The 27,300-nt window shown below is 40.6% G+C and overlaps 2 protein-coding genes across 2 annotated transcripts in view; both read left to right on the top strand.

Annotated features, from left to right (window-relative positions):
- The window catches only part of mllt3 (MLLT3 super elongation complex subunit), a 135,627-nt gene that overhangs the window by 54,649 nt on the left and 53,678 nt on the right, over window positions 1-27,300 (top strand). Inside the window, 1 exon segment of the mRNA XM_067261690.1 lies at window positions 1,178-1,249. Within this exon segment, the coding sequence (XP_067117791.1) occupies window positions 1,178-1,249 (72 nt within the window).
- Window positions 20,403-21,203, top strand: LOC136967943 (general transcription factor II-I repeat domain-containing protein 2A-like). The gene has a single exon (XM_067261943.1). The coding sequence runs from the start codon at window positions 20,403-20,405 to the stop codon at window positions 21,201-21,203; it is 801 nt and encodes a 266-aa protein (XP_067118044.1).

The raw sequence follows: 27,300 nt of genomic DNA, 5'->3' as shown, positions 1-27,300 counted from the left end.
CCTTCAGGCGACACGCCCCCCCAGTCTCAAGCAGAGAAGAGTCAGAGAATGTCTAATATAGGGAGAACTGCCACTCTCGGGAAACTTCCGGGTTCTGAACTGGTTGCAGTTCCACTCTAGTTCCATATGAGGGCACTAACGAGCGAGTGCAGAATGAATGGAGGTCTATGGAGCTATACCCCTCAAAATCCACTTTTCTCAGGATATAATTTTTTGTCTAGTAATTTGAATTCTGAGTTCGAAAGGGGAGGCTGGGTGTTAGATTTTTTTAAAGTCACCTTTCTGTTAAAAAATTCTGTTAAAAAATCCTTTTAAAATGTCAATGACGTCATACACATCATATGACCAGAGATACTGCTTTACGGCAAGCTCTGGTCACTTCCTTTTTTCTCTCGAGGCATCGACAACACATCTGACAGGGTTAGGCTCTCCCTGTCAATACACATGCTAGAAAGAGTTTTGGCTTGCTAATGTTGTTGCTAATGCTCGCGATCACCCCCAGTGGAACTCTTGTGGAACTGCAACCAAATTTGGTACAATGGGGCTTAATAGGGAGTGGACAGGCTTTCTTGAACAGGCTCTGGAAGAGTGATGAGTTTCTCACGATTTCAAAGCCTAATTTAACATACTTTTCTGTGTTTTTTTTTCATTCAAATTTGGATGGGTAGTTAATAACACATTCGTCTGTGGTGTGGTGAACTTGAAACTCGTTTTCAATTCCACTTTACAGGATCTTTAACAAAGGCATTCGCAATTAAATGAAACTAAGCATAGGGAAATCTGAGCGAATTCGCTTTTACAACCGATATTCAGCTGCTTTCAAAGGAGCAGGCTAGCTAACATAATGACAATATACAGTGGATGTACTTTCAGTATTGCAGTGAATTTTGTTGCATAAATGAATGCGTTTACTGATGTCTGCACATTGCAAATGCACAAGTATAATGTTCGACTAGAATAGATGTTGAGGTTAAACAAGTACTTCAGAGATGTGAACCTCAGGTGAACCTTCTTTACTAATGGTCATCTTGCTCCTCTCTTGTCAGGCATATCATTATACCAAGAGAACATCCTTGAAATCCAAATGTGACTTTATCATGGGTGCAGTACTCTGCAACCATGATAATGCATAATTCCAAACTTCTTCTCCACTAACCTGCTATCTTCCATGTCTCAGGCTTACCTGGATGAGCTGGTAGAGCTGCACAGAAGACTAATGGCACTGCGAGAAAGGCACATATTACAACAAGTGAGTTCAAATACTGTGTATTTTGCACAAGATGTGAGTACTTAGAGGGACCTTCATACTGTAGGTCCAGCTTGAGGTGATTAGCGGTGAAGTATACAGAAAATCAATGACATTCAACTACGTTTATAACTGTAAAGTAAATAGGGTGACCAGATTTGAGTTTGTGCAAAAGAGGACACTTCGTCGTGGCGGCGTGGCCTATTGTATGAAGGCACTTCATGGGTTTTCCCAATAGGATGTAGAAAGAGAAACTAATCCCAAAGGAATTAAGCTCATTTGTTCATGTTCGAAGATGTGTGAGAGTAAAAGAGAAAAGATTATCTCACAAACCATCCTTTCTTACAGACCTTTTTCTTTGAAACCACAAATTGGAAAAGACGCTTATGTCTAAAGTGCTTCCAATTCAGACTGCTCCAAGACATAACTTAGTGTATCGCCCAAGATACTTTCCCCTGGATCTCTTGGTCTGCACGTGGGCAGAAATAAACTACTACTACATGACAACTGAGGGCTGAGTGTGAAACAGATCAGGTTACACCCCTATTACAACAGTGTGTATATCTGACACAAGCATTGTACAGTCCACAGTACGGAGGACTAAATGTGCCATAATTATTTAAAAAAATTAAAAGTAAAAAAATAAACACATGAATAAAATATAGCTGCAAGCAGCAAGGGGGTCAAGCAGGTAAGATGACCCAGAAGAAATTTTCCACATCCTCAGAAGAAGGTTTTGCATGGGCAAGTTTGGCGTGAATACATCAAAGATTTGCTGAGATACGACACAACTTTCTGTTTAGCGGCTCTGCTGCTGATTTCGATTGGCTGTACCGGAAAAACAGTTTTGAAAATCTAATAATTTTGATAGTCAATGCGATCCTCACACAAACTATGTAAAGCTTGGCTACAGGAAGCTAGTGACTGCGGTGTACCTGGCTAACTTTGCAGTGGCTTACAGTCTTGTGTTACGGCCGGAATTTAGCTTAGGTGTAAGTTGGCAACATTTTGTGTGTAGTGATGACTACTGTGTGACCCATTTGTGCGTTGTGGTTGTTGCAGTCCACGTTTGGTTGGGCCACTTGTGTGTTGATGCTCTTATGTGTTTGGATTGCAGCTAATTAGTTGTGTTGTGCCCTTTTTGTTTGTGGGATGTGGTCGCTCCAGAGATCAGTGGATCTTGGATTGGAAGGCCACACCCACTACATATATAGGTCACTGTGTGTTGCTGGTTTCTTGCATCCATCACGAAGACCACGTGGTGTCCATTTTGTGTTGTGGTGGTGGCAGTTCACTTCACTTGGGTCTTGTTTGTTGTTGGGATAACAGCAACTTTGTAGGTCTAGGTCTACTTGTTGTGACCCTTGTTGGTTTGTGTCTGTTGCACTCCACTTTGTGTTGGTCGCCTGTGAAGCTGTGTATGGTTGTGGGTAAATGCAGTAACTTTGTTTGGGTTTTGTTTGTTCACCTCATGGTGGTAGTGGAGTGGGACCCACTTTGTATGGCTACCTGATTGTTTGGCTGCTATCCTTGAACCTAGTAGCAGCAACTTCATTGGCCCTTTTTGAATGAACTTTGACCTTGTTACCCTTTGTTTGTCATAACGGCAAGCTTTTTGATTCCCCTCTGACTTTAAGTTGCACCTTTTTGTGAGAAGCAGTCCCTATTTTTGTTTCAAAGTACAATGATTAAACATTGGTCAGTGAACTTGTTAGTATTATTGTATGTGACTCACTGTTTATTCATTGTTTTAAAGGTGGGGGTGTTACGGCCACAGGTGTTGTGTTCTTTGTTTGTCACCTCCCTTCCCTTTTCTGTAGCTCCGCCCAGGTTGTGTTCCCCATGATTGCCAGATGAGATGCACCTGGCCAGGTGATTAAGCAGCAGATAAAGACTCCAGTTTCCTGCTGCAGGAGAGAGAGGCTTCTAGCTTGGGGACTGCTGGTCTTGCTGCCTCTTAGCCTGGGAGTTTGTTGCACTGCTATGTTTGTCATATAGTTGTGAAATGATGTTGTATTATTAAATCCCATGGATTTGGTACTTTTAAAGGTGTTCTTAGTAGTTGTTTTGGGTCAGTGGCGGAATGTTTGTTCGCCCCATAGGGCCACTAAAATTGGGGCGTAACACTTGCTAAATAGAGAATCAGTGACATGACAGGCTTGTTGGCTTTGGCTTGATTCGAACCTCTTACGTGGCCCTTGCCAGGACACCAACTTATCCTAGTGAGATATTGTCAGTGCTGGAAATTACTAGGGCTGTCCCCGACTAAGATTTTCTTTGGTCGACCAAGACTCGACTAAAACGTCTGAAAATTGACTAATCAAAATTTGAAACGCTTTTATTTCACACAAAAAAACGTACAAACATTTTCCCGATCTGACTCAATGGCTGCTGGACATTGCAGATTCAGACGTTGATAACCTACTAATAATAAGACTCGTATCACCAGTCCTGTTGTAGCCGAATGCCGATGGTATTTAGTATCTCTTACAATGTACTACAAATTAAAAATATGTTTGTTTAACATGCAAATCATCAGAGCGCGCTTATCACTGCCTGAAAACTTGCAGCATGCGAACTTGCGTAGAAGCTGAGTGGGGAACGGTTTAACAGAGAAAGATTTTGTTGTCTTGGCTGGAGAAGATAATGTCATTCGATTTGGATGTGATTCTTATAATAGGCATATTCATTTTTCAACCCAGCGCGTTAGCATGAGCGAAGTAGGGCTAGGCCAACTTACGTTTTTCAGGTGGTAGGCTACATCATATTCGACCTCGAACTATGAAAAATAAACTGTTGTTGGCAGAGTTTGCATTCAACGTTTTTCGAGTCACCCGGTACTTTGTAAATGTAAATGTACTTTAATGAAATGCTGCCATACCACAGATTTCTTTGCCATTTTGACTAATAACACCGACAAAGTAGGCTATGACAGAGTTTGTAGTTCGGCAGCCAATTGTGCTCATGCCGTGTGCAAAATACCAAACCAAAACAAAGCTCAGATTAACGAAAGGGAAAACAGTAACACCTTTTTTTGTTCTTTTTTTTTTTAGTTGCTTTATTTGTCTTAAATAACATAATCTACAATTTCTGTAGAACATTTCGTTATTTCAGCAATGATGACACAAGCGGGAATCAGATCTCACACTGCCATACGGCAGCTCGACTGAAAATATCTTAGTCGACCAAGAGCATATCGACCAGAAAATCGACTAGTCGACTGAGTGGGGACAGCCCTAGAAATTACTGTGTTCAGTTACTGTGTAAAACTATAAGCAGTTTTTCGTGTGGCAAGTGGTTGTCAGATTTGGCCCAAGTTTAAACAGCTGTAATTCAGTCCTATTTTGACATGTCAATGTGATTTTGGTTGAAGATAATCTGTGCCAAATTTGGGGAATATTGGATACATTTTGTAGGAGTAGGGAATTAACGTTTTATTAATTCATTCAAAATGGCGGCCACATCAATTCACAATTTAACATATGTCAGACACGGGATCGCCCATTAGCGGTTAGATGACACAACCTTTTGTGGACCTCTTTGGAACAGGGTCCCGAGCACCTGTACTAAGTTTGATGTCAATTCAGCAAATATTTCCTGAGATATGATCTCACTTCCTGTTTTGGCGGCTCCATCGCCGACTTTGATAAGCTTTACCGGAAAAACAGTTTTGAAAATCAAAAACCATGTGAAAACGTTTGTGAGGCTTGATCTGAATCTAATTGGTGCCAAATTTGGGCTTATTGCAGCACCACGATTCCCGATGCAGTTCGATTCCCGGCTCTGACGACTTTGATCGGCTGTTACAGTCAAAAGCTTTAGAAAATCAAAAAACAACCAAATTTGGTGACGATTGGACAACTTTATAGGAGAGGTAGCGAAAAAACTTTCTATGCATTCAAAATGGCAGCCACATCAATTCGGCTGGTATCACAAGTTAACGTGTCAGACACGGGATCTACTAAGATATCACAAGACAAAGGAATCACTTAAATAAGACAAACAAATCAACAGTTATTGGTCAACACACAATCATGCCTATTGTAGTGCCCCCTAGAGGTCAAATTACACTACTCAGACCTCTTAATAAGAGGGTCCTGAGTCCATATAACGTGATCTAACAAGACTTGGTAATAATTGAGAAGTAATAAATAAATTGAGAAGTGTGTCTAAAATATAATCTACTTTATTGAACGTGCCTTTGAAAGGGGCAAATTAACAGAACTATATACAAGACGTTTCCATCAGATATAAGTGGGGGTGAAACAGAGTCACTGAGGACCTTCATTGTCTTACAAAAGCAGTCTGGCTTTGACACGATCAAAAAATGAATAATGAGTGTGTTTAACAAAAGCTTCTGAAGGCAAGACTAATATTAATTAAATATATATCATTTAATTTTGTGGTTATCAGTTAAAGTACTATTAATCTTCGTCTTTGCTCCAGATAAACATGTCAACAATCTATGGTCACGCTTAACATAATATAATATTTGCCATCATGTCATGAACGTTTTTACGAAAAATCAAATCTATTTTAAAATAACGGGAATAAACTATATTAACAACATTTCATGTATGTGTGACAACCATTTGCTAAACTTGCTACAACAGGGCAGGCAACTCAACCCATTTATTTCGGCTCCAGGTAAATCGGCTCTCGGCCAATGTGAACTTTTGTGCTCGTGCCCTGTTAGTATCCGCGAGCACATTTGCAGGCAACTTTTATTGAGGTAAGCAAATAAATGGGGTGTTAGTTTACCCATTTCGAATTGGTTTCAAACTTAGCAAAAATCAGGAAAAATTCTTCTATGAAAAAGCTAGTAGTATGAGCCAGGTTCGAGAATCGAACAAAAATTATTGGGGGAGATAGTTTTGTAAATGTTGACTGGAGTTAATAGAATAAAAACAACCGGAAGAGTCGGAAGTCAAACACGAAATGCAATACCACCTACATCCACCGGGGCCGTTGCTTCAAGCTGAGGGGTGGGGGCTTGGCTGAGGAGCAGGGGAGACATTTCATTGGAAATTTCCCTAGCAATTAGCCAAGCATGCATGTTTCAAATATTCACAAAAAATCTACTTTTCATCTTACAACTTTTTCTCAGATTTGTGTACTAAACATTCTCAAGAGTCTTCATATGAACTTGTGTTTGAATCAGAGTATCAGTTTTGGACCGGCGAATGTGTAAAGCATTATTTTAGCGTTAGCGATGAATTTGATTTCCTTTATTTCAATCATTTTTGAAGATATAGAGTTGCCTTTGCACATGGGAACATGTTATAGTGTATTCCACGTGACATACCAAGTTTAGTGTTGATATCTCAAATATTTGCTGAGATATGACTTCAGTTCCTGTTTGGCGGCTTTTCTGCTGAATTTGATTGGCTGCACCGCACAAACGGTTGTGAGGATCAATTATTTTCGATAACTTTTGTGAGGCTTGGTCTGAAGATCATCTCTGGTAATTTTGAAGAAGATTTTGGTTTTTGATAAATTGCGGAAAATCTATATAACCGGAAATTGACGCCATGTTGTGCGTTGAACTCGGCTTGATCCAAGGAATACAACAGTACCTCATTTTTGACAATCGGACATGCGGTTCAAAGGTTACTTATGTAAATAAAACTCCCAACTTTGACCCGTTGGTGGCGCTAGTGCCCAATTATGAGACATGACACTTTGTGAATTGGACCAGGGGACTGTCCCCAATGAGCGTGCCAAATTTCACAACTTTCGACCAAGTGCTTCTAGGGCCTGCCATAGGAAACCATGGCGGAAGAATAATAACTAGAGAGGGTACAATTTCTGGGGAAATTGTAGGGTGTGCTTGCTTGCATCGGTTGCAGATGGGTCCGTTTATTAACTGTAATTTTTACAACTGATATTTCTGTATATTTTATATAAAAATACCTACTTAATATTTATGAAGATTGCATATATGTAAAATAATTTGTTGCTGCTCATGTACAATTCAAAATACAAAAAGTGAAGTGTAGTGTAGCATGTCCCTGTACTGTAAGTCGCTCTGGATACGGGCATCTACTAAATGACTATATGTAAATGAATCAGAATCAGAATGGGTTTTATTCGCCATGAAAGTTTGCACAGACAAGGAATTTGCTTTGGCAGGAAGGTGCAACATTAAACATATAGGAATCAAAAATTGAAATATGAGGACTAACTATACTAAGGGTACATAACTAGCAATACTAAGTGGAATTAGATTAAAATAAACTATACAATAAAATTGCAGTAATTTACAATATAAAAATACAAATTACAAAAAATACAAATATTACAAGATTGTATTGTGCAGTGCAAAAAGCAGTGTGTTTTAAGGGCATTGAGTCAGAAAGTCAGTGTTGAACCCTTGGCCTTGTTGAAGAGGCCCACAGCAGAAGGGAAGAAACTGTTTTTGTGGCGTGTGGTATTGGTCCTGATGGACCGCAGCCTTCTGCCGGAGGGGAGTGACTGAAACAGGGAGTGACCAGGGTGGGAGGAGTCGGCCACAATCTTCCTCGCTCGCCCCAGGGTCCTCGAGGTGTGCAGGTCCTCGAGGGCAGGCAGATTGCAGCCAATCACCTTCTCAGCAGTGCGGATGATACGCTGCAGCCTGCTCTTGTCCTTGGCAGTGGCAGCAGCGTACCAGATGGTGATGGAGGAGGTGAGGATGGACTCAATGATGGCTGTGTAGAAGTGCACCATCATTGTCTTTGGCAGGTTGAATTTCTTCAGCTGCTGTAGGAAGTACATACTCTGTTGTGCTTTCTTGGTGAGGGAGCTGATGTTCAGTTCCCACTTGAGGTCCTGGGAGAGGATAGTGCCCAGGAAGCGGAAATTGTGTTGCTTACTGACACAGTCTAGTGTAATGTAAATACACTGTTCTTAATAAAGAGTATATTAGATCAGTTTAATTAATGCCTGCTTAGGACAAAACGTTACTGTAAATGCATGGGCAGGAGTCAATCTCATGACACGAATGGACGTTTTAGCCATTTACAATAAATCGTGTCCTTACTTAGTCACGTGTTGGTGATTTCACATACCCTTGCATCATACTTCTGTGCTTCATTTTACTTCATTTTCTGTGTTTTTCATGCCAACAATGTTAATAAAATGATCAAATGCATTCAGTGAAACTCATAATTGTTCTTATTTTCACCGGAAAGAATTTGGCTAGTGGAAATTCTGATTTGCTGGTAACTTTAGAAAGTTACCAGCCAAATTGGCTGGTAACTTTCAAAAAAGTTACAAATTGGCTGGTAACTTTCAAAAAAGTTACAAATTGGCTGGTAACTTTCAAAAAAGTTAATTTAGAACCCTGGTTGTGAATATGTTGTAACAGTAAAACAGGACATCATGACTGTGCTCAAAGTGATGCTCGAGCTCCAGTGTTTTGCTTTGTAGGTGAACAAAACTTTCAGAAGACGTTGTAGCAGAATCACAAAAAATTACAGGATATGCTTTTTTTCCATTGGTTGTTGCATTAAATCTTACCCAGATACAATGGTGCTATTTTCCGATTGGCTATTGTATAGACCCTTTCTTTTTTTTGATTGGCTGATAAGTGGCAGGCTCGACTAAGAACTCCAGGGGAGACGCGCTTGATTCCTGCCGGTTCCATAGTGAGAGCGGCGCGGCCAGAGGAATTTTAGTTGGGTGCTGCGGCATATTAAATATATTATAAATATTTTTTTTCTGCGTGAGAAATACAATGTGTGGCGGGAGCGCGTGACAAAAGACCGAAATGAGTGACTGTCAAGCTCAATGCGTGACACTTGAGAGCCCTGTTAACTAGTCCTGCATACTTTCACCGATTCCTACAATTTCTGTATCAAAACGTTCAGCTCTTTCAGGAGATGTGTGCTATGACTTTTCTCATTTCTCACTTTTATACTTTTTTATGTATTAAGGTTTTTGTGCAAATTCCCTAACCGCTCAGGAGTCAGGTGGCTGAGCGGTTAGGGAAGCGGGATAGTAATCTGAAGGTTGCCAGTTCGATTCCTGGTCGTGCAAAATGACGTTGTGTCTTGGGCAAGGCACTTCACCCTACTTGCCTCGGGGGAGAATGTCCCTGTACTTACTGTAAGTCGCTCTGGATAAGAGCGTCTGCTAAATGACTAAATGTAAGTGCCAAAGGGAAGAACCATAAGAGCATGTAGTTAAACAAGTTACAATTAAACAACATGAACCGCTATAAGTGCAAGTGTACCTGTGGAAAAAAGCAAGCAACAGTAATAAAAACAATATATCACAGCGAGAACAAAAATTTAAAACAGTTACCACTAACCACAAGAGCAACAAGTCTCTAAGCAAGAGTCATTGTGATCCTTGAGGAACCTAACATCGGGTCAAGCGAACAATTCCTAAGTATCGTTGTACTCCCGGAACAAGTGCGTCTTGAGCCTTTTCTTGAAGGTGGAGAGACAGTCAGTATCTCTGATGGAGGTGGGGAGTTGATTCCACCACTGGGGGGCCAGACAGGAGAAGAGAATATCTAATGAATTTCAGAATTTTGGGACAAATGGGATGCGAATGGCATCACTTTGTAAATGGACAATTGGGGCTTGGCCGTAGCGCCACCTATGGATAATGGTGCGTCATTTGTGGTGTGGTAGTTACTCCTGGCCTATACTATCAATGTTTCAGGATTTAGAAAACTTTTTACCATTGCATACAAAATCGGAAATGCAATACCGTCAAGATCCACATGGGCCTTTGCTAAAGACCAAGCAATGAGTGGGGGCTTGGTCAGCCCACAATTGCCTGAAATGTTGTGTTTGCGTCTCGCTAAGCTTGCGCGTGTGTCAAGGGAAAGGCTGAGTGTGAGAGAATGTGGAGCGCGCGCGCTGAGGAGCAGGGGAGACATTACATTTATTCATTTAGCAGACGCTTTTATCCAAAGCAACTTCCAAGAGAGAGCTTTACAAAGTGCATAGGTCACTGATCATAACAACAAGATAGCCAAAAAACATCGCGAGTAGCCAAAACATGAAGCACACATTGTGAACAACCAAAGTAAGTGCCAAAGGGAAGAACCATAAGAGCATGTAGTTAAACAAGTTACAATTAAACAACATGAACCGCTATAAGTGCAAGTGTACCTGTGGAAAAAAGCAAGCAACAGTAATAAAAACAATATATCACAGCGAGAACAAAAATTTAAAACAGTTACCACTAACCACAAGAGCAACAAGTCTCTAAGCAAGAGTCATTGTGATCCTTGAGGAACCTAACATCGGGTCAAGCGAACAATTCCTAAGTACCGTTGTACTCCCGGAACAAGTGCGTCTTGAGCCTTTTCTTGAAGGTGGAGAGACAGTCAGTATCTCTGATGGAGGTGGGGAGTTGATTCCACCACTGGGGGGCCAGACAGGAGAAGAGAATATCTAATGAATTTCAGAATTTTGGGACAAATGGGATGCGAATGGCATCACTTTGTAAATGGACAATTGGGGCTTGGCCGTAGCGCCACCTATGGATAATGGTGCGTCATTTGTGGTGTGGTAGTTACTCCTGGCCTATACTATCAATGTTTCAGGATTTTGAGAACTTTTTCTAAAATGCATTACCATCAAGATCCACAAGGGCCTTCACTTCAAGCCAAGGAATGAGTGGGGGCTTGGTCAGCCCACAATTGCCTGAAATGTTGTGTATGCGTCTCGCCAAGCCCGCGCGTGTGTCAAGGGAAAGGCTGAGTGTGTGAGAATGTGGAGCACGCGCGCGCTGAAGAGCAGGGGAGACATTTCATTGAAAATTTCGTTAGCAATTAGCCAAGCATGCATGTTTCAAATATTCACATAAAATCGACTTTTCATGTTACAGTCAACTTTTCCTCAGATTTGTGTACTAAACATTCTCAAGAGTCTTCATATGAACTTGTGATTGAATCAAAGTATCAGTTTTTGACCGGCGGATGTGTAAAGCATTATTTTAGCGTGAGCAATAAATTCGATTTGCTTTATATCAATCATTTTTTGAGATATGAAGTTGCCTTTGCACATGGTAACATGTTGTAGTGTCGTCCACCGATATACCAAGTTTAGTGTTGATATCTCAAAGATTTGCTGAGATTTGACCCAAGTTCCTGTTTGGTTACTTTTTTGCTGATTTTGATTGGCTGTGCCGGACAAACGGTTTAGAAAATCAAAACGCCATGGGATAACTTTTGTGAGGCTTGGTCTGAAGATCATCTCTGGTCATTTTGAAGAAGATATGACAAAAATTGTAGGAGGAGTAGGCTTTCAAAGGTTTTTGATACAACCGGAAATAGCGGAAAATCTATATAACCGGAAATTGACGTCTTGATCCAGGGAATCCAATGGTACCTCATTTTTTAAAATCAGTCATACGGTTCAAAAGTTGCGTGTGTAAACACAAGTCCAACTTTGACCCATTGGTGGCGCTAGAGTGGTCTGATGGGATACATGAAACTTGGTGTAGGTATAGAAGGAACTGTCCTTAATGAGTGTGCCAAATTTAACAAAAAGTTATCCAAGGGTTAACAAAAAAATCCAATATGGCGGCTGTTATAGGTTATTGAGGCTTTTTTGTTCCTCATGAGAAATAAGGCATATCTAATGAATTTCAGAATTTTGGGACAAATGGGATGCGAATGGCATCACTTTGTAAATGGAAAATTGGGGCTTGGCCGTAGCGCCACCTATGGATAATGGTGCGTCATTTGTGGTGTGGTAGTTACTCCTGGCCTATACTATCAATGTTTCAGGATTTTGAGAACTTTTTCTAAAATGCATTACCATCAAGATCCACAAGGGCCTTCACTTCAAGCCAAGGAATGAGTGGGGGCTTGGTCAGCCCACAATTGCCTGAAATGTTGTGTATGCGTCTCGCCAAGCCCGCGCGTGTGTCAAGGGAAAGGCTGAGTGTGTGAGAATGTGGAGCACGCGCGCGCTGAAGAGCAGGGGAGACATTTCATTGAAAATTTCGTTAGCAATTAGCCAAGCATGCATGTTTCAAATATTCACATAAAATCGACTTTTCATGTTACAGTCAACTTTTCCTCAGATTTGTGTACTAAACATTCTCAAGAGTCTTCATATGAACTTGTGATTGAATCAAAGTATCAGTTTTTGACCGGCGGATGTGTAAAGCATTATTTTTGCGTTAGCGATAAATTCAATTTGCTTTAAATCAACCATTTCTGGAGATATGAAATAGCCTTTGCACATGGTAACATGTTGTAGTGTCTTCCTTGTGACATACCAAGTTACGTGTTGATATCTCAAAGATTTGCTGAGATTTGACCCAAGTTCCTGTTTGGTTACTTTTTTGCTGATTTTGATTGGCTGTGCCGGACAAACGGTTTAGAAAATCAAAACGCCATGGGATAACTTTTGTGAGGCTTGGTCTGAAGATCATCTCTGGTCATTTTGAAGAAGATATGACAAAAATTGTAGGAGGAGTAGGCTTTCAAAGGTTTTTGATACAACCGGAAATAGCGGAAAATCTATATAACCGGAAATTGACGTCATAGGGTGCGTTGAACTCGTCTTGATCCAGGGAATCCAATGGTACCTCATTTTTGAAAATCAGTCATACGGTTCAAAAGTTGCGTGTGTAAACACAAGTCCAACTTTGACCCATTGGTGGCGCTAGAGTGGTCTGATGGGATACATGAAACTTGGTGTAGGTATAGAAGGAACTGTCCTTAATGACTGTGCCAAATTTAACAAAAAGTTATCCAAGGGGTCTAGGGGCTGCCATTGACTCCCATGGAACTAGAATAATAATAATAATAATAATAATAATAATAATAAAACTAACAATAACAATAGGTTTCCTCCTTACGGAGGAATCCTAATAAATATAACTGCAAGCAGCAATGGCGGATTCCTCCAAACATTGCAAACCACTGAAAAATGTATATTCTTTACAAATAGTCACTGTAAAATTCCATGCCGCAGACTTACCAATGGGATACCAAATATGAAATGCAATACCATCAAGATCCACAAGGGCTTTTATTTAAAGCCAAGGAGTGAAGGGAGGGGGCTTGGTTGAGCCTACCCATTCCAGAAAGCCTTGTATCTTTGTGTATCAGGGCGTGGCCTGTAGCGTCACTTATGGGTGATATTGGGCCATTTGTGGTGTGGTAGTTACTCTTGGCCTATACTATAAATGTTTCAGGATTTTGAGAACTTTTACCATTGCATACAAAATCGGAAATGCAATACCATCAAGATCCACATGGGCCTTTGCTAAAGACCAAGCAATGAGTGGGGGCTTGGTCAGCCCACAATTGCCTGAAATGTTGTGTATGCGTCTCGTCAAGCTTGCGCGTGTGTCAAGGGAAAGGCTGAGTGTGTGAGAATGTGTAGCGCGCGCGCTGAGGAGCAGAGGGAGACGTTTCATTGGAAATTTCCTTAACAATTAGCCAAGCATGCATTTTTCAAATATTCACCAAAATTCAACTTTTCATCTTACAGTCAACTTTTTCTGAGATTTGTGTACTAAACATTCTCAAGAGTTTTCATGAACTAAAGGCAAACAAATCAACAGTTATTGGCCAAAAAACATTTTTGGTTCCTGCGGCCACGCCGATCACATGACACGATCACATGACACCAAATTGATTGGACATCCTCAGAAGACGGTTCCGAGTCATCTTACCAAGTTTGGTGTTGATATTTCAAAGATTTGCTGAGATTTGATCCAACTTCCTGTTTGGTTGCTTTGTTGACGATTTTGATTGGCTGTACCGGACAAACGGTTTTGAAATTCAAAAATCTGTTAAAGAATTCAGTGAGGGTTGCTCTGACGATGATACCTGCCAATTCTGGGGAAGATTGGACAAGAATTGTAGGAGAAGTAGCAAAAAAACGTGTTTCCTAAATCTTTATTGTACAAAAACATCCAATATGGCGGCCGTTATAGGTTATTGAGGCTTGTTTGTTCCTCATGAGAAATAAGGCATATCTAATGAATTTCAGAATTTTGGGACAAATGGGATGCGAATGGCATCACTTTGTAAATGGAAAATTGGGGCTTGGCCGTAGCGCCACCTATGGATAATGGTGCGTCATTTGTGGTGTGGTAGTTACTCCTGGCCTATACTATCAATGTTTCAGGATTTTGAGAACTTTTTCTAAAATGCATTACCATCAAGATCCACAAGGGCCTTCACTTCAAGCCAAGGAATGAGTGGGGGCTTGGTCAGCCCACAATTGCCTGAAATGTTGTGTATGCGTCTCGCCAAGCCCGCGCGTGTGTCAAGGGAAAGGCTGAGTGTGTGAGAATGTGGAGCACGCGCGCGCTGAAGAGCAGGGGAGACATTTCATTGAAAATTTCGTTAGCAATTAGCCAAGCATGCATGTTTCAAATATTCACATAAAATCGACTTTTCATGTTACAGTCAACTTTTCCTCAGATTTGTGTACTAAACATTCTCAAGAGTCTTCATATGAACTTGTGATTGAATCAAAGTATCAGTTTTTGACCGGCGGATGTGTAAAGCATTATTTTAGCGTTAGCGATAAATTCGATTTGCTTTATATCAATCATCTTTTGAGATATGAAGTTGCCTTTGCACATGGTAACATGTTGTAGTGTCGTCCACCGATATACCAAGTTTAGTGTTGATATCTCAAAGATTTGCTGAGATTTGACCCAAGTTCCTGTTTGGTTACTTTTTTGCTGATTTTGATTGGTTGTGCCGGACAAACGGTTTAGAAAATCAAAACGCCATGGGATAACTTTTGTGAGGCTTGGTCTGAAGATCATCTATGGTCATTTTGAAGAAGATATGACAATAATTGTAGGAGGAGTAGGCTTTCAAAGGTTTTTGATACAACCGGAAATAGCGGAAAATCTATACAACCGGAAATTGACGTCATAGGGTGCGTTGAACTCGTCTTCATCCAGGGAATCCAATGGTACCTCATTTTTGTAAATCAGTCATACGGTTCAAAAGTTGCGTGTGTAAACACAAGTCCAACTTTGACCCATTGGTGGCGCTAGAGTGGTCTGATGGGATACATGAAACTTGGTGTAGGTATAGAAGGAACTGTCCTTAATGAGTGTGCCAAATTTAACAAAAAGTTATCCAAGGGTTCTAGGGGCTGCCATTGACTCCCATGGAACTAGAATAATAATAATAATAATAATAATAATAAAACTAACAATAACAATAGGTTTCCTCCTTACGGAGGAATCCTAAATATAACTGCAAGCAGCAATGGCGGATTCCTCCAAACATTGCAAACCATTGAAAAATTTATATTCTTTACAAATTGTCACTGTAAAAATCCATGCTGCAGACTTACCGATGGGACACCAAATCTGAAATGCAATACCATCAAGATCCACAAGAGCTTTTATTCCGAGCCAAGGAGTGAAGGGAGGGGGCTTGGTGAGCCTACCCATTCCAGAAAGCCTTGTATCTTTGTGCATCAGGGCGTGGCCACCTATGGGTGATGTTGGGCCATTTGTGGTGTGGTAGTTACTGTTAACCTATACTATCAATGTCTCAGGATTTTTAGAACTTTTTACCATTGCATACAAAATCGGAAATGCAATACCATCAAGATCCACATGGGCCTTTGCTAAAGACCAAGCAATGAGTGGGGGCTTGGTCAGCCCACAATTGTCTGAAATGTTGTGTATGCGTCTCGCCAAGCTTGCGCGTGTCAAGGGAAAGGCTGAGTGTGTGAGAATGTGGAGCGCGCGCGCTGAGGGTCAGGGGAGACATTTCATTGGAAATTTCCTTAACAATTAGCAGAGCATGCATTTTTCAAATATTCACCAAAAATCAACTTTTCATCTTAGAGTCAACTTTTTTTTAGATTTGTGTACTAAACATTCTCAAGAGTCTTTATGAACATGTGATTGAATCAGAGGTTTTTGACTGGCGGGTGTGTAAAGCATTATTTTAGCGTTAGATAGAAATAAATTAGATTTCCTTTATTTCAATCATTTTTTAAGATATTAATTTGCCTTCTCACATGGGAACATGATGTAATGTCTTTGAAATTCAAAAATCTGTTGAAGAATTCAGTGAGGGTTGCTCTGACGATGATACCTGCCAATTCTGGGGACGATTGGACAAAAATTGTAGGAGAAGTAAAGAAAAAACGTGTTTCCTAAATCTTTATTGTACAAAAAAATCCAATATGGCGGCCGTTATAGGTTATTGAGGCTTTTTTGTTCCTCATGAGAAATAAGGCATATCTAATGAATTTCAGAATTTTGGGACAAATGGGATGCGAATGGCATCACTTTGTAAATGGAAAATTGGGGCTTGGCCGTAGCGCCACCTATGGATAATGGTGCGTCATTTGTGGTGTGGTAGTTACTCCTGGCCTATACTATCAATGTTTCAGGATTTTGAGAACTTTTTCTAAAATGCATTACCATCAAGATCCACAAGGGCCTTCACTTCAAGCCAAGGAGTGAAGGGAGGGGGCTTGGTGAGCCTACCCATTCCAGAAAGCCTTGTATCTTTGTGTATCAGGTCGTGGCCTGTAGCGTCACTTATGGGTGATATTGGGCCATTTGTGGTGTGGTAGTTACTCTTGGCCTATACTATCAATGTTTCAGGATTTTGAGAACTTTTTACCATTGCATACAAAATCGGAAATGCAATACCATCAAGATCCACATGGGCCTTTGCTAAAGACCAAGCAATGAGTGGGGCTTGGTCAGCCCACAATTGCCTGAAATGTTGTGTATGCGTCTCGTCAAGCTTGCGCGTGTGTCAGGGAAAGGCTGAGTGTGTGAGAATGTGGAGCGCGCGCGCTGAGGAGCAGGGGAGACATTTCATTGGAAATTTCCTTAACAATTAGCCAAGCAAGCATTTTTCAAATATTCACCTAAATTCAACTTTTCATCTTACAGTCAACTTTTTCTGAGATTTGTGTACTAAACATTCTCAAGAGTCTTCATGAACTTGTGATTGAATCAGAGTTTTTTGACTGCCGTATGTGTAAAGCATTATTTTAGCGTTAGAAATAAATTAGATTTCCTTTATTTCAATCATTTTTTAAGATATTAATTTGCCTTCTCACATGGGAACATGACGTAGTGTCTTTCACGTGACACACCAAGTTTGGTGTTGATATTTCAAAGATTTGCTGAGATTTGATCCAACTTCCTGTTTGGTTGCTCTGTTGACGATTTTGATTGGCTGTACCGGACAAACGGTTTTGAAATTCAAAAATCTGTTGAAGATTTCAGTGAGGGTTAATCTGACGATGATACCTGGCAATTCTGGGGAAGATTGGACAAAAATTGTAATAGAAGTAGCGAAAAAACGTGTTTCCTAAATCTTTATTGTACAAAAAAATCCAATATGGCGGCCGTTATAGGTTATTGAGGCTTTTTTGTTCCTCGTGAGAAATAAGGCATATCTAATTGAATTTCAGAATTTTGGGACAAATGGGATGAGAATGGCATCACTTTGTAAATAGACAATTGGGGCTTGGCCGTAGCGCCACCTATGGATAATGGTGCGTCATTTGTGGTGTGGTAGTTACTCCTGGCCAATACTATCAATGTTTCAGGATTTTGAGAACTTTTTCTAAAATGCATTACCATCAAGATCCACAAGGGCCTTCACTTCAAGCCAAGGAATGAGTGGGGGCTTTGTCAGCCCACAATTGCCTGAAATGTTGTGTATGCGTCTCGCCAAGCCCGCGTGTGTGTCAAGGGAAAGGCTGAGTGTGTGAGAATGTGGAGCACGCGCGCGCTGAAGAGCAGGGGAGACATTTCATTGAAAATTTCGTTAGCAATTAGCCAAGCATGCATGTTTCAAATATTCACATAAAATCGACTTTTCATGTTACAGTCAACTTTTCCTCAGATTTGTGTACTAAACATTCTCAAGAGTCTTCATATGAACTTGTGATTGAATCAAAGTATCAGTTTTTGACCGGCGGATGTGTAAAGCATTATTTTAGCGTTAGCGATAAATTCGATTTGCTTTATATCAATCATCTTTTGAGATATGAAGTTGCCTTTGCACATGGTAACATGTTGTAGTGTCGTCCACCGATATACCAAGTTTAGTGTTGATATCTCAAAGATTTGCTGAGATTTGACCCAAGTTCCTGTTTGGTTACTTTTTTGCTGATTTTGATTGGTTGTGCCGGACAAACGGTTTAGAAAATCAAAACGCCATGGGATAACTTTTGTGAGGCTTGGTCTGAAGATCATCTATGGTCATTTTGAAGAAGATATGACAATAATTGTAGGAGGAGTAGGCTTTCAAAGGTTTTTGATACAACCGGAAATAGCGGAAAATCTATACAACCGGAAATTGACGTCATAGGGTGCGTTGAACTCGTCTTCATCCAGGGAATCCAATGGTACCTCATTTTTGTAAATCAGTCATACGGTTCAAAAGTTGCGTGTGTAAACACAAGTCCAACTTTGACCCATTGGTGGCGCTAGAGTGGTCTGATGGGATACATGAAACTTGGTGTAGGTATAGAAGGAACTGTCCTTAATGAGTGTGCCAAATTTAACAAAAAGTTATCCAAGGGTTCTAGGGGCTGCCATTGACTCCCATGGAACTAGAATAATAATAATAATAATAATAATAATAATAATAAAACTAACAATAACAATAGGTTTCCTCCTTACGGAGGAATCCTAATAATAAAACTAACAATAACAATAGGTTTCCTCCTTACGGAGAAATCCTAATAAAACTAACAATAACAATAGGTTTCCTCCTTACGGAGGAATCCTAATAATAATAATAAAACTAACAATAACAATAGGTTTCCTCCTTACGGAGGAATCCTAAATATAGCTGCAAGCAGCAATGGCGGATTCCTCCTAAGATTGCGAACCATTGAAAAATGTATATTCTTCACAAATTGTCACTGTATAGAAAAATCCATGCTGTAGACTTACCAATGGGATACCAAATCTGAAATGCAATACCATCAAGATCCACAAGGGCTTTTATTTCAAGCCAAGGAGTGAAGGGAGGGGGCTTGGTGAGCTAGACCCCGAAGCCATTTGTTTTGAGAATAATGGCTGGCTGATGAAGTTATTGGCTGGCTAGCCAGCTCAGCCAAAACCTAAATGGCTGCTGCAGCCGCCAAAATGTTAACAGCTACAAATGCCTGAAGCTGCCACTTCATGTCTACAGATGTTTATGTTATACTGATTTACTAGATCTCAATATTTCCAAGTTTTAAAAGAGTACAAAAATATCGACAAAACCCTAGTCCTGACAAAACGGCATTCTTACTTCCAAAAACTGAAGATCTAACAAACGTCTGAGTATGCAACATAGAAATTAAGAAAGTATGTAACAAGTAACAATTACCTTTTCTAGTTGTTTCCGCCATTTCAGCTCAGCGTGAGAGAAAAACGCATTGCTTATTTTACTGTCTATGTCTATGATCATCACTATCGGAAAACGCACAATTTTAATTGGTCATCAATTCACTGTGAGTCCTGTGTATCATAGCAACGAGCACAAGACTGTGGCGAATCCGGTGTGCAAAATTGATTTAGTTTATCATTGATTTTTTGTGTGTGTATGTCTGTATGTGATAGATATAATTATTGTTTGACGCAAATAATTTCATCTTGCTGAGCCAAAAAATATCAGATGGTGGCTCAATTTGGCTTACAAAATATTAGCTGGCTTTGGCTGAAACTCAAATGGCACCGCTTGGTGGCACTTGGCGTCGGCTTCAGGGTCTATGGTGAGCCTACCCATTCCAGAAAGCCTTGTATCTTTGTGCATCAGGGTGTGGCCTGTAGCGTCAACTATTGGTGATATTGGGCCATTTGTGGTGTGGTAGTTACTCTTGGCCTATACCAGACATGGGCAAACTACGGCCCGCGGGCCATGTACGGCCCGTTAGGCTTTTTAATCCGGCCCGCCGAATTTGTCCAAATTATAGTAAAAACCTTCTTTTTTCCCCTTTCCCTGCAATGCCCACCTTTCCCCAATAGATGGCGCACTCAAAACACATTGACCGTTGTTGGAGTGGCGCGTATTTCTCTTTATTTCACTTTAATTTTCACTTCGTTTCACGTCACCATTAAGCCCTTCTGTAAAAATGAGCGGACCAAAGAGAAGGAAAGTGGACAGCGAATGCCGAGGGTTTAATAAGGAGTGGACAACAAAATACTTCTTCACTGAAGTCCGATCAAAGGCTGTATGTCTGATATGCCAAGAAGCTGTTGCGGTTTTCAAAGAGTACAATATCAGCCGTCGCCAAATTTAACTGGAAAAAACATCGGGCTGCTGAAAAGAATCCAGGATAAAGTGAAAGAAGAAAACCCTGACCAGAATGTTATTTTACTTCACTGCATCATTCATCAGGAGTCTCTGTGTAAGTCTGTATTGCAACTTAATCACGTCGTGGATCCAGTTGTAAAACTTGTTAACTTCATACGAGCAAGGGGACTTAATCATCGTCAGTTCATTACGTTTCTGGAAGAAACTAATGCGGATCACCAGGACCTACTTTACCACTCTCGCGTCCGCTGGTTAAGTTTGGGGAAAGTGTTTCAACGAGTCTGGGAGCTCAAAGACGAGATTCGCTCATTTTTTTATTTAATGGGGAAATCCGAAGAATTTCCCGAGCTGAGCGACACAAACTGGCTTTGTGACTTTGCGTTTGCTGTGGACATATTTTCACACATGAATGAGCTGAACGTGAAGCTACAGGGTAAAGATCAGTTTGCGCACGACATGTACACAAATGTGAGAGCCTTCAAATCCAAGCTGGTTTTATTCTCCAGGCAAATGTCAAACAAATCTTTCGCACATTTCCCCACACTAGCCGTGCAGAAAGAGGCCGCCCGAAATGCGAAGAAATACTGCAAATCACTGGACGATCTGCACAGAGAATTTTGCCGTCGGTTCTGTGATTTTGAAAAAATTGACAAGTCACTTCAACTGGTGTCCTGTCCCCTGTCGCAAGACCCCGAATTAGCACCGCAGGAGCTGCAATTAGAACAATAAATCACAGTGCGTGTGTTATTTGAATCTATTTACATTTCCTCATCCCAGTATCTGCGAAATAGTATGTAAATGTCATATCTTGCATATTCCTTGAGACAAATTTATTAATTGATAAGGGCTATTTTTCACATTTGAAAGACAGTTAATAAATTGGGTTGTAGTGTTCTTACTGTGCTATGAGGTTTGCACACACTACATTTAATGCTTTAGTATATCCGGCCCAAACACTCCCTCCAAATGCACCTGGCCCGGCCCCTCTGTCAAATTTGAAAACCCATTGTGGCCCGCAAGTCAAAAAGTTTGCCCACCCCTGGCCTATACTATCAATGTTTTAGGGTTTTGAGAACTTTTTACCATTGCATAAAAAATCTGAAATGCAATACCATCAAGATCCACATGGGCCTTTGCTAAAGACCAAGCAATGAGTGGGGGCTTGGTCAGCTCACACTCTCCTGAAATGTTGTGTTTGCGTCTCGCCAAGCTTGCGCGTGTGTCAAGGGAAAGGCTGAGTGTGTGAGAATGTGGAGCAGGCGCGCGCTGAGGAGCTGTACCAGACAAACGGTTGTGAAAATAAAAAATATGTTGAATACATGAGTGAGGGTTGCTCTGACGATGATGTGTGCCAATTCTGGGGAAGATTGCACCAGAATTGAAGGAGGAGTAGCGAAAAAACGTGTTTCCTTAATCTTTATTGTACAGAAAAATCCAATATGGCGCCCGTTATAGGTTCTTGAGACTTTTTTGTTCCTCATGAGAAATAAGGCATATCTACTGAATTTCAGAACTTTGGGACAAATGGGATGCAAATGGCATCACTTTGAATATAGGCAAATTGGGGCATGGCTGTAGAGGTTTAAAAAGCTACCTCTGCCTAAACTGACATGCACCAACTCAGAGTATTGCGTTTCAATAACCTCCTCATTGCATTCACTCTTATTCCCATAGCTATTGTGGTAGCAAACAAGCATAACTACGTGTGGCCTACACATCAAACAAAATTTGTAGTCAATTGGAGTCATGGTTCATAAGAAGATATTTGTACGTTTTCAAAATGTTCACCGTACATGGTGGACTGTATGGGTCACCACTGTATAGTTTCCCATTATAAATAAGGCATGTTTAGTTTCCGACGTTTTAGACTGATGGTGTGGAAATGCCATCACTTTGAAAATGGACAATTGGGGCGTGGCCGTAGCGCCACCTATGGGTAATGGTGGGTCATTTGTGGTGTGGTAGTTTCTCATGGCCTATACTATCAATGTTTCAGGATTTTGAGAACTTTTTACCATTGCATACAAAATCGGAAATGCAATACCATCAAGATCCACATGGGCCTTTGCTAAAGACCAAGCAATGAGTGGGGGCTTGGTCAGCCCACAATTGCCTGAAATGTTGTGTATGCGTCTCGCTAAGCTTGCGCGTGTGTCAAGGGAAAGGCTGAGTGTGTGAGAATGTGGAGCGCGCGCACTGAGGAGCAGGGGAGACATTTAATTAGAAATTTCCTTAACAATTAGCCAAGCATGCATTTTTAAAATATTCACCAAAATTCAACTTTTCACCTTACAGTCAACTTTTTCTGAGATTTGTGTACTAAACATTCTCAAGAGTCTTCATGAACTTGTGATTGTATCAGAGTATCAGTTTTGCACCGGCGAATGTGTAAAGCATTATTTGAGCGTTAGAAATAAATTAGATTTCCTTTATTTCAATCATTTTTGAAGATATTAATTTGCCTTCTCACATGGGAACATGATGTAGTGTCTTTCACGTGACACACCAAGTTTGGTGGTGATATTTCAAAGATTTGCTGAGATTTGATCCAACTTCCTGTTTGGTTGCTTTGTTGACGATTTTGATTGGCTGTACCGGACAAACGGTTTTGAAATTCAAAAATCTGTTGAAGAATTCAGTGAGGGTTGCTCTGACGATGATACCTGCCAATTCTGGGGAAGATTGGACAAAAATTGTAGGAGAAGTAGCAAAAAAACGTGTTTCCTAAATCTTTATTGTACAAAAAAATCCAATATGGCGGCCGTTATAGGTTATTGAGGCTTTTTTGTTCCTCATGAGAAATAAGGCATATCTAATGAATTTCAGAATTTTGGGACAAATGGGATGCGAATGGCATCACTTTGTAAATGGAAAATTGGGGCTTGGCCGTAGCGCCACCTATGGATAATGGTGCGTCATTTGTGGTGTGGTAGTTACTCCTGGCCTATACTATCAATGTTTCAGGATTTTGAGAACTTTTTCTAAAATGCATTACCATCAAGATCCACAAGGGCCTTCACTTCAAGCCAAGGAATGAGTGGGGGCTTGGTCAGCCCACAATTGCCTGAAATGTTGTGTATGCGTCTCGCCAAGCCCGCGTGTGTGTCAAGGGAAAGGCTGAGTGTGTGAGAATGTGCAGCACGCGCGCGCTGAAGAGCAGGGGAGACATTTCATTGGAAATTTCGTCATCAATTAGCCAAGCATGCATGTTTCAAATATTCACCACAAATCGACTTTTCATGTTACAGTCAACTTTTCCTCAGATTTGTGTACTAAACATTTTCAAGAATCTTCATATGAACTTGTGATTGAATCAAAGTATCAGTTTTTGACCGGCGGATGTGTAAAGCATTATTTTAGCGTTAGCGATAAATTCGATTTGCTTTATATCAATCATTTTTTGAGATATGAAGTTGCCTTTGCACATGGTAACATGTTGTAGTGTCGTCTACTGATATACCAAGTTTAGTGTTGATATCTCAAAGATTTGCTGAGATTTGACCCAAGTTCCTGTTTAGTTACTTTTTTGCTGATTTTGATTGGCTGTGCCGGACAAACGGTTTAGAAAATCAAAACGCCATGGGATAACTTTTGTGAGGCTTGGTCTGAAGATCATCTCTGGTCTTTTTGAAGAAAATATGACAAAAATTGTAGGAGGAGTAGGCTTTCAAAGGTTTTTGATACAACCGGAAATAGCGGAAAATCTATATAACCGGAAATTGACGTCATAGGGTGCGTTGAACTCGGCTTGATCCAGGGAATCCAATGGTACCTCATTTTTGAAAATCAGTCATATGGTTCAAAAGTTGCGTGTGTAAACACAAGTCCAACTTTGACCCATTGGTGGCGCTAGAGTGGTCTGATGGGATACATGAAACTTGGTGTAGGTATAGAAGGAACTGTCCTTAATGACTGTGCCAAATTCAACAAAAAGTTATCCAAGGGTTCTAGGGGCTGCCATTGACTCCCATGGAACTAGAATAATAATAATAAATATAACTGCAAGCAGCAATGGCGGATTCCTCCAAACATTGCAAACCATTGAAAAATTTATATTCTTTACAAATTGTCACTGTAAAAATCCATGCTGCAGACTTACCAGTGGGATACCAAATCTGAAATGCAATACCATCAAGATCCACAAGGGCTTTTATTTCAAGCCAAGGAGTGAAGCAAGGGGGCTTGGTGAGCCTACCCATTCCAGAAAGCCTTGTATCTTTGTGTATCAGGGCGTGGCCTGTAGCGTCACTTATGGGTGATATTGGGCCATTTGTGGTGTGGTACTTACTCTTGGCCTATACTATCAATGTTTCAGGATTTTTAGAACTTTTTACCATTGCATACAAAATCGGAAATGCAATACCATCAAGATCCACATGGGCCTTTGCTAAAGACCAAGCAATGAGTGGGGGCTTGGTCAGCCCACAATTGCCTGAAATGTTATGTATGCGTCTCGTCAAGCTTGCGCGTGTGTCAAGGGAAAGGCTGAGTGTGTGAGAATGTGGAGCGCGCGCGCTGAGGAGCAGAGGGAGACATTACATTGGAAATTTCATTAGCAATTAGCCAAGCATGCATGTTTCAAATATTCACCAAAAATCTATTTTTCATCTCACAGTCAACCTTTTCTCAGATTTGTGTACTAAATATTCTCAAGAGTCTTCATATGAACTTGTGATTGAATCAGAGTTTTTTGACTGGCGGATGTGTAAAGCATTATTTTAGCGTTAGATAGAAATAAATTAGATTTCCTTTATTTCAATCATTTTTTAAGATATTAATTTGCCTTCTCACATGGGAACATGATGTACTGTCTTTCACGTGACACACCAAGTTTGGTGGTGATATTTAAAAGATTTGCTGAGATTTGATACAACTTCCTGTTTGGTTGCTTTGTTGACGATTTTGATTGGCTGTACCGGACAAACGGTTTTGAAATTCAAAAATCTGTTGAAGAATTCAGTGAGGGTTGCTCTGACGATGATACCTGCCAATTCTGGGGAAGATTGGACAAAAATTGTAGGAGAAGTAGCAAAAAAACGTGTTTCCTAAATCTTTATTGTACAAAAAAATCCAATATGGCGGCCGTTATAGGTTATTGAGGCTTTTTTGTTCCTCATGAGAAATAAGGCATATCTAATGAATTTCAGAATTTTGGGACAAATGGGATGCGAATGGCATCACTTTGTAAATGGAAAATTGGGGCTTGGCCGTAGCGCCACCTATGGATAATGGTGCGTCATTTGTGGTGTGGTAGTTACTCCTGGCCTTTACTATCAATGTTTCAGGATTTTGAGAACTTTTTCTAAAATGCATTACCATCAAGATCCACAAGGGCCTTCACTTCAAGCCAAGGAATGAGTGGGGGCTTGGTCAGCCCACAATTGCCTGAAATGTTGTGTATGCGTCTCGTCAAGCTTGCGCGTGTGTCAAGGGAAAGGCTGAGTGTGTGAGAATGTGGAGCGCGCGCGCGCTGAGGAGCAGGGGAGACATTTCATTGGAAATTTCCTTAACAATTAGCCAAGTATGCATGTTTCAAATATTCACATAAAATCGACTTTTCATGTTACAGTCAACTTTTCCTCAGATTTGTGTACTAAACATTCTCAAGAGTCTTCATAAGAACTTGTGATTGAATCAAAGTATCAGTTTTTGACCGGCGGATGTGTAAAGCATTATTTTAGCGTGAGCAATAAATTCGATTTGCTTTATATCAATCATTTTTTGAGATATGAAGTTGCCTTTGCAAATGGTAACATGTTGTAGTGTCGTCCACCGATATACCAAGTTTAGTGTTGATATCTCAAAGATTTGCAGAGATTTGACCCAAGTTCCTGTTTGGTTACTTTTTTGCTGATTTTGATTGGCTGTGCCGGACAAACGGTTTAGAAAATCAAAACGCCATGGGATAACTTTTGTGAGGCTTGGTCTGAAGATCATATCTGGTCATTTTGAAGAAGATATGACAAAAATTGTAGGAGGAGTAGGCTTTCAAAGGTTTTTGATACAACCGGAAATAGCGGAAAATCTATATAACCGGAAATTGACGTCATAGGGTGCGTTGAACTCGGCTTGATCCAGGGAATCCAATGGTACCTCATTTTTGAAAATCAGTCATACGGTTCAAAAGTTGCGTGTGTAAACACAAGTCCAACTTTGACCCATTGGTGGCGCTAGAGTGGTCTGATGGGATACATGAAACTTGGTGTAGGTATAGAAGGAACTGTCCTTAATGAGTGTGCCAAATTTAACAAAAAGTTATCCAAGGGTTCTAGGGGCTGCCATTGACTCCCATGGAACTAGAATAATAATAATAAATATAACTGCAAGCAGCAATGGCGGATTCCTCCAAACATTGCAAACCACTGAAAAATTTATATTCTTCACAAATTGTCACTGTAAAAATCCATGCTGCAGACTTACCAATGGGATACCAAATCTGAAATGCAATACCATCAAGATCCACAAGGGCTTTTATTTCAAGCCAAGGAGTGAAGGGAGGGGGCTTGGTGAGCCTACCCATTCCAGAAAGCCTTGTATCTTTGTGTACCAGGGCGTGGCCTGTAGCGTCACTTATGGGTGATATTGGGCCATTTGTGGTGTGGTAGTTACTCTTGGCCTATACTATCAATGTTTCAGGATTTTGAGAACTTTTTACCATTGCATACAAAATCGGAAATGCAATACCATCAAGATCCACATGGTCCTTTGCTAAAGACCAAGCAATGAGTGGGGCTTGGTCAGCCCACAATTGCCTGAAATGTTGTGTATGCGTCTCGCCAAGCTTGTGCGTGTGTCAAGCGAAAGGCTGAGTGTGTGAGAATGTGGA

Source organism: Osmerus mordax, chromosome 23 (genome assembly GCF_038355195.1).
Source record: "Osmerus mordax isolate fOsmMor3 chromosome 23, fOsmMor3.pri, whole genome shotgun sequence".
Classification (NCBI taxonomy): Eukaryota; Metazoa; Chordata; class Actinopteri; order Osmeriformes; family Osmeridae; genus Osmerus; species Osmerus mordax.
The sequence above is the reverse complement of the archived record's forward strand: the minus strand, read 5'-3'. Positions and strand labels throughout refer to the sequence as shown.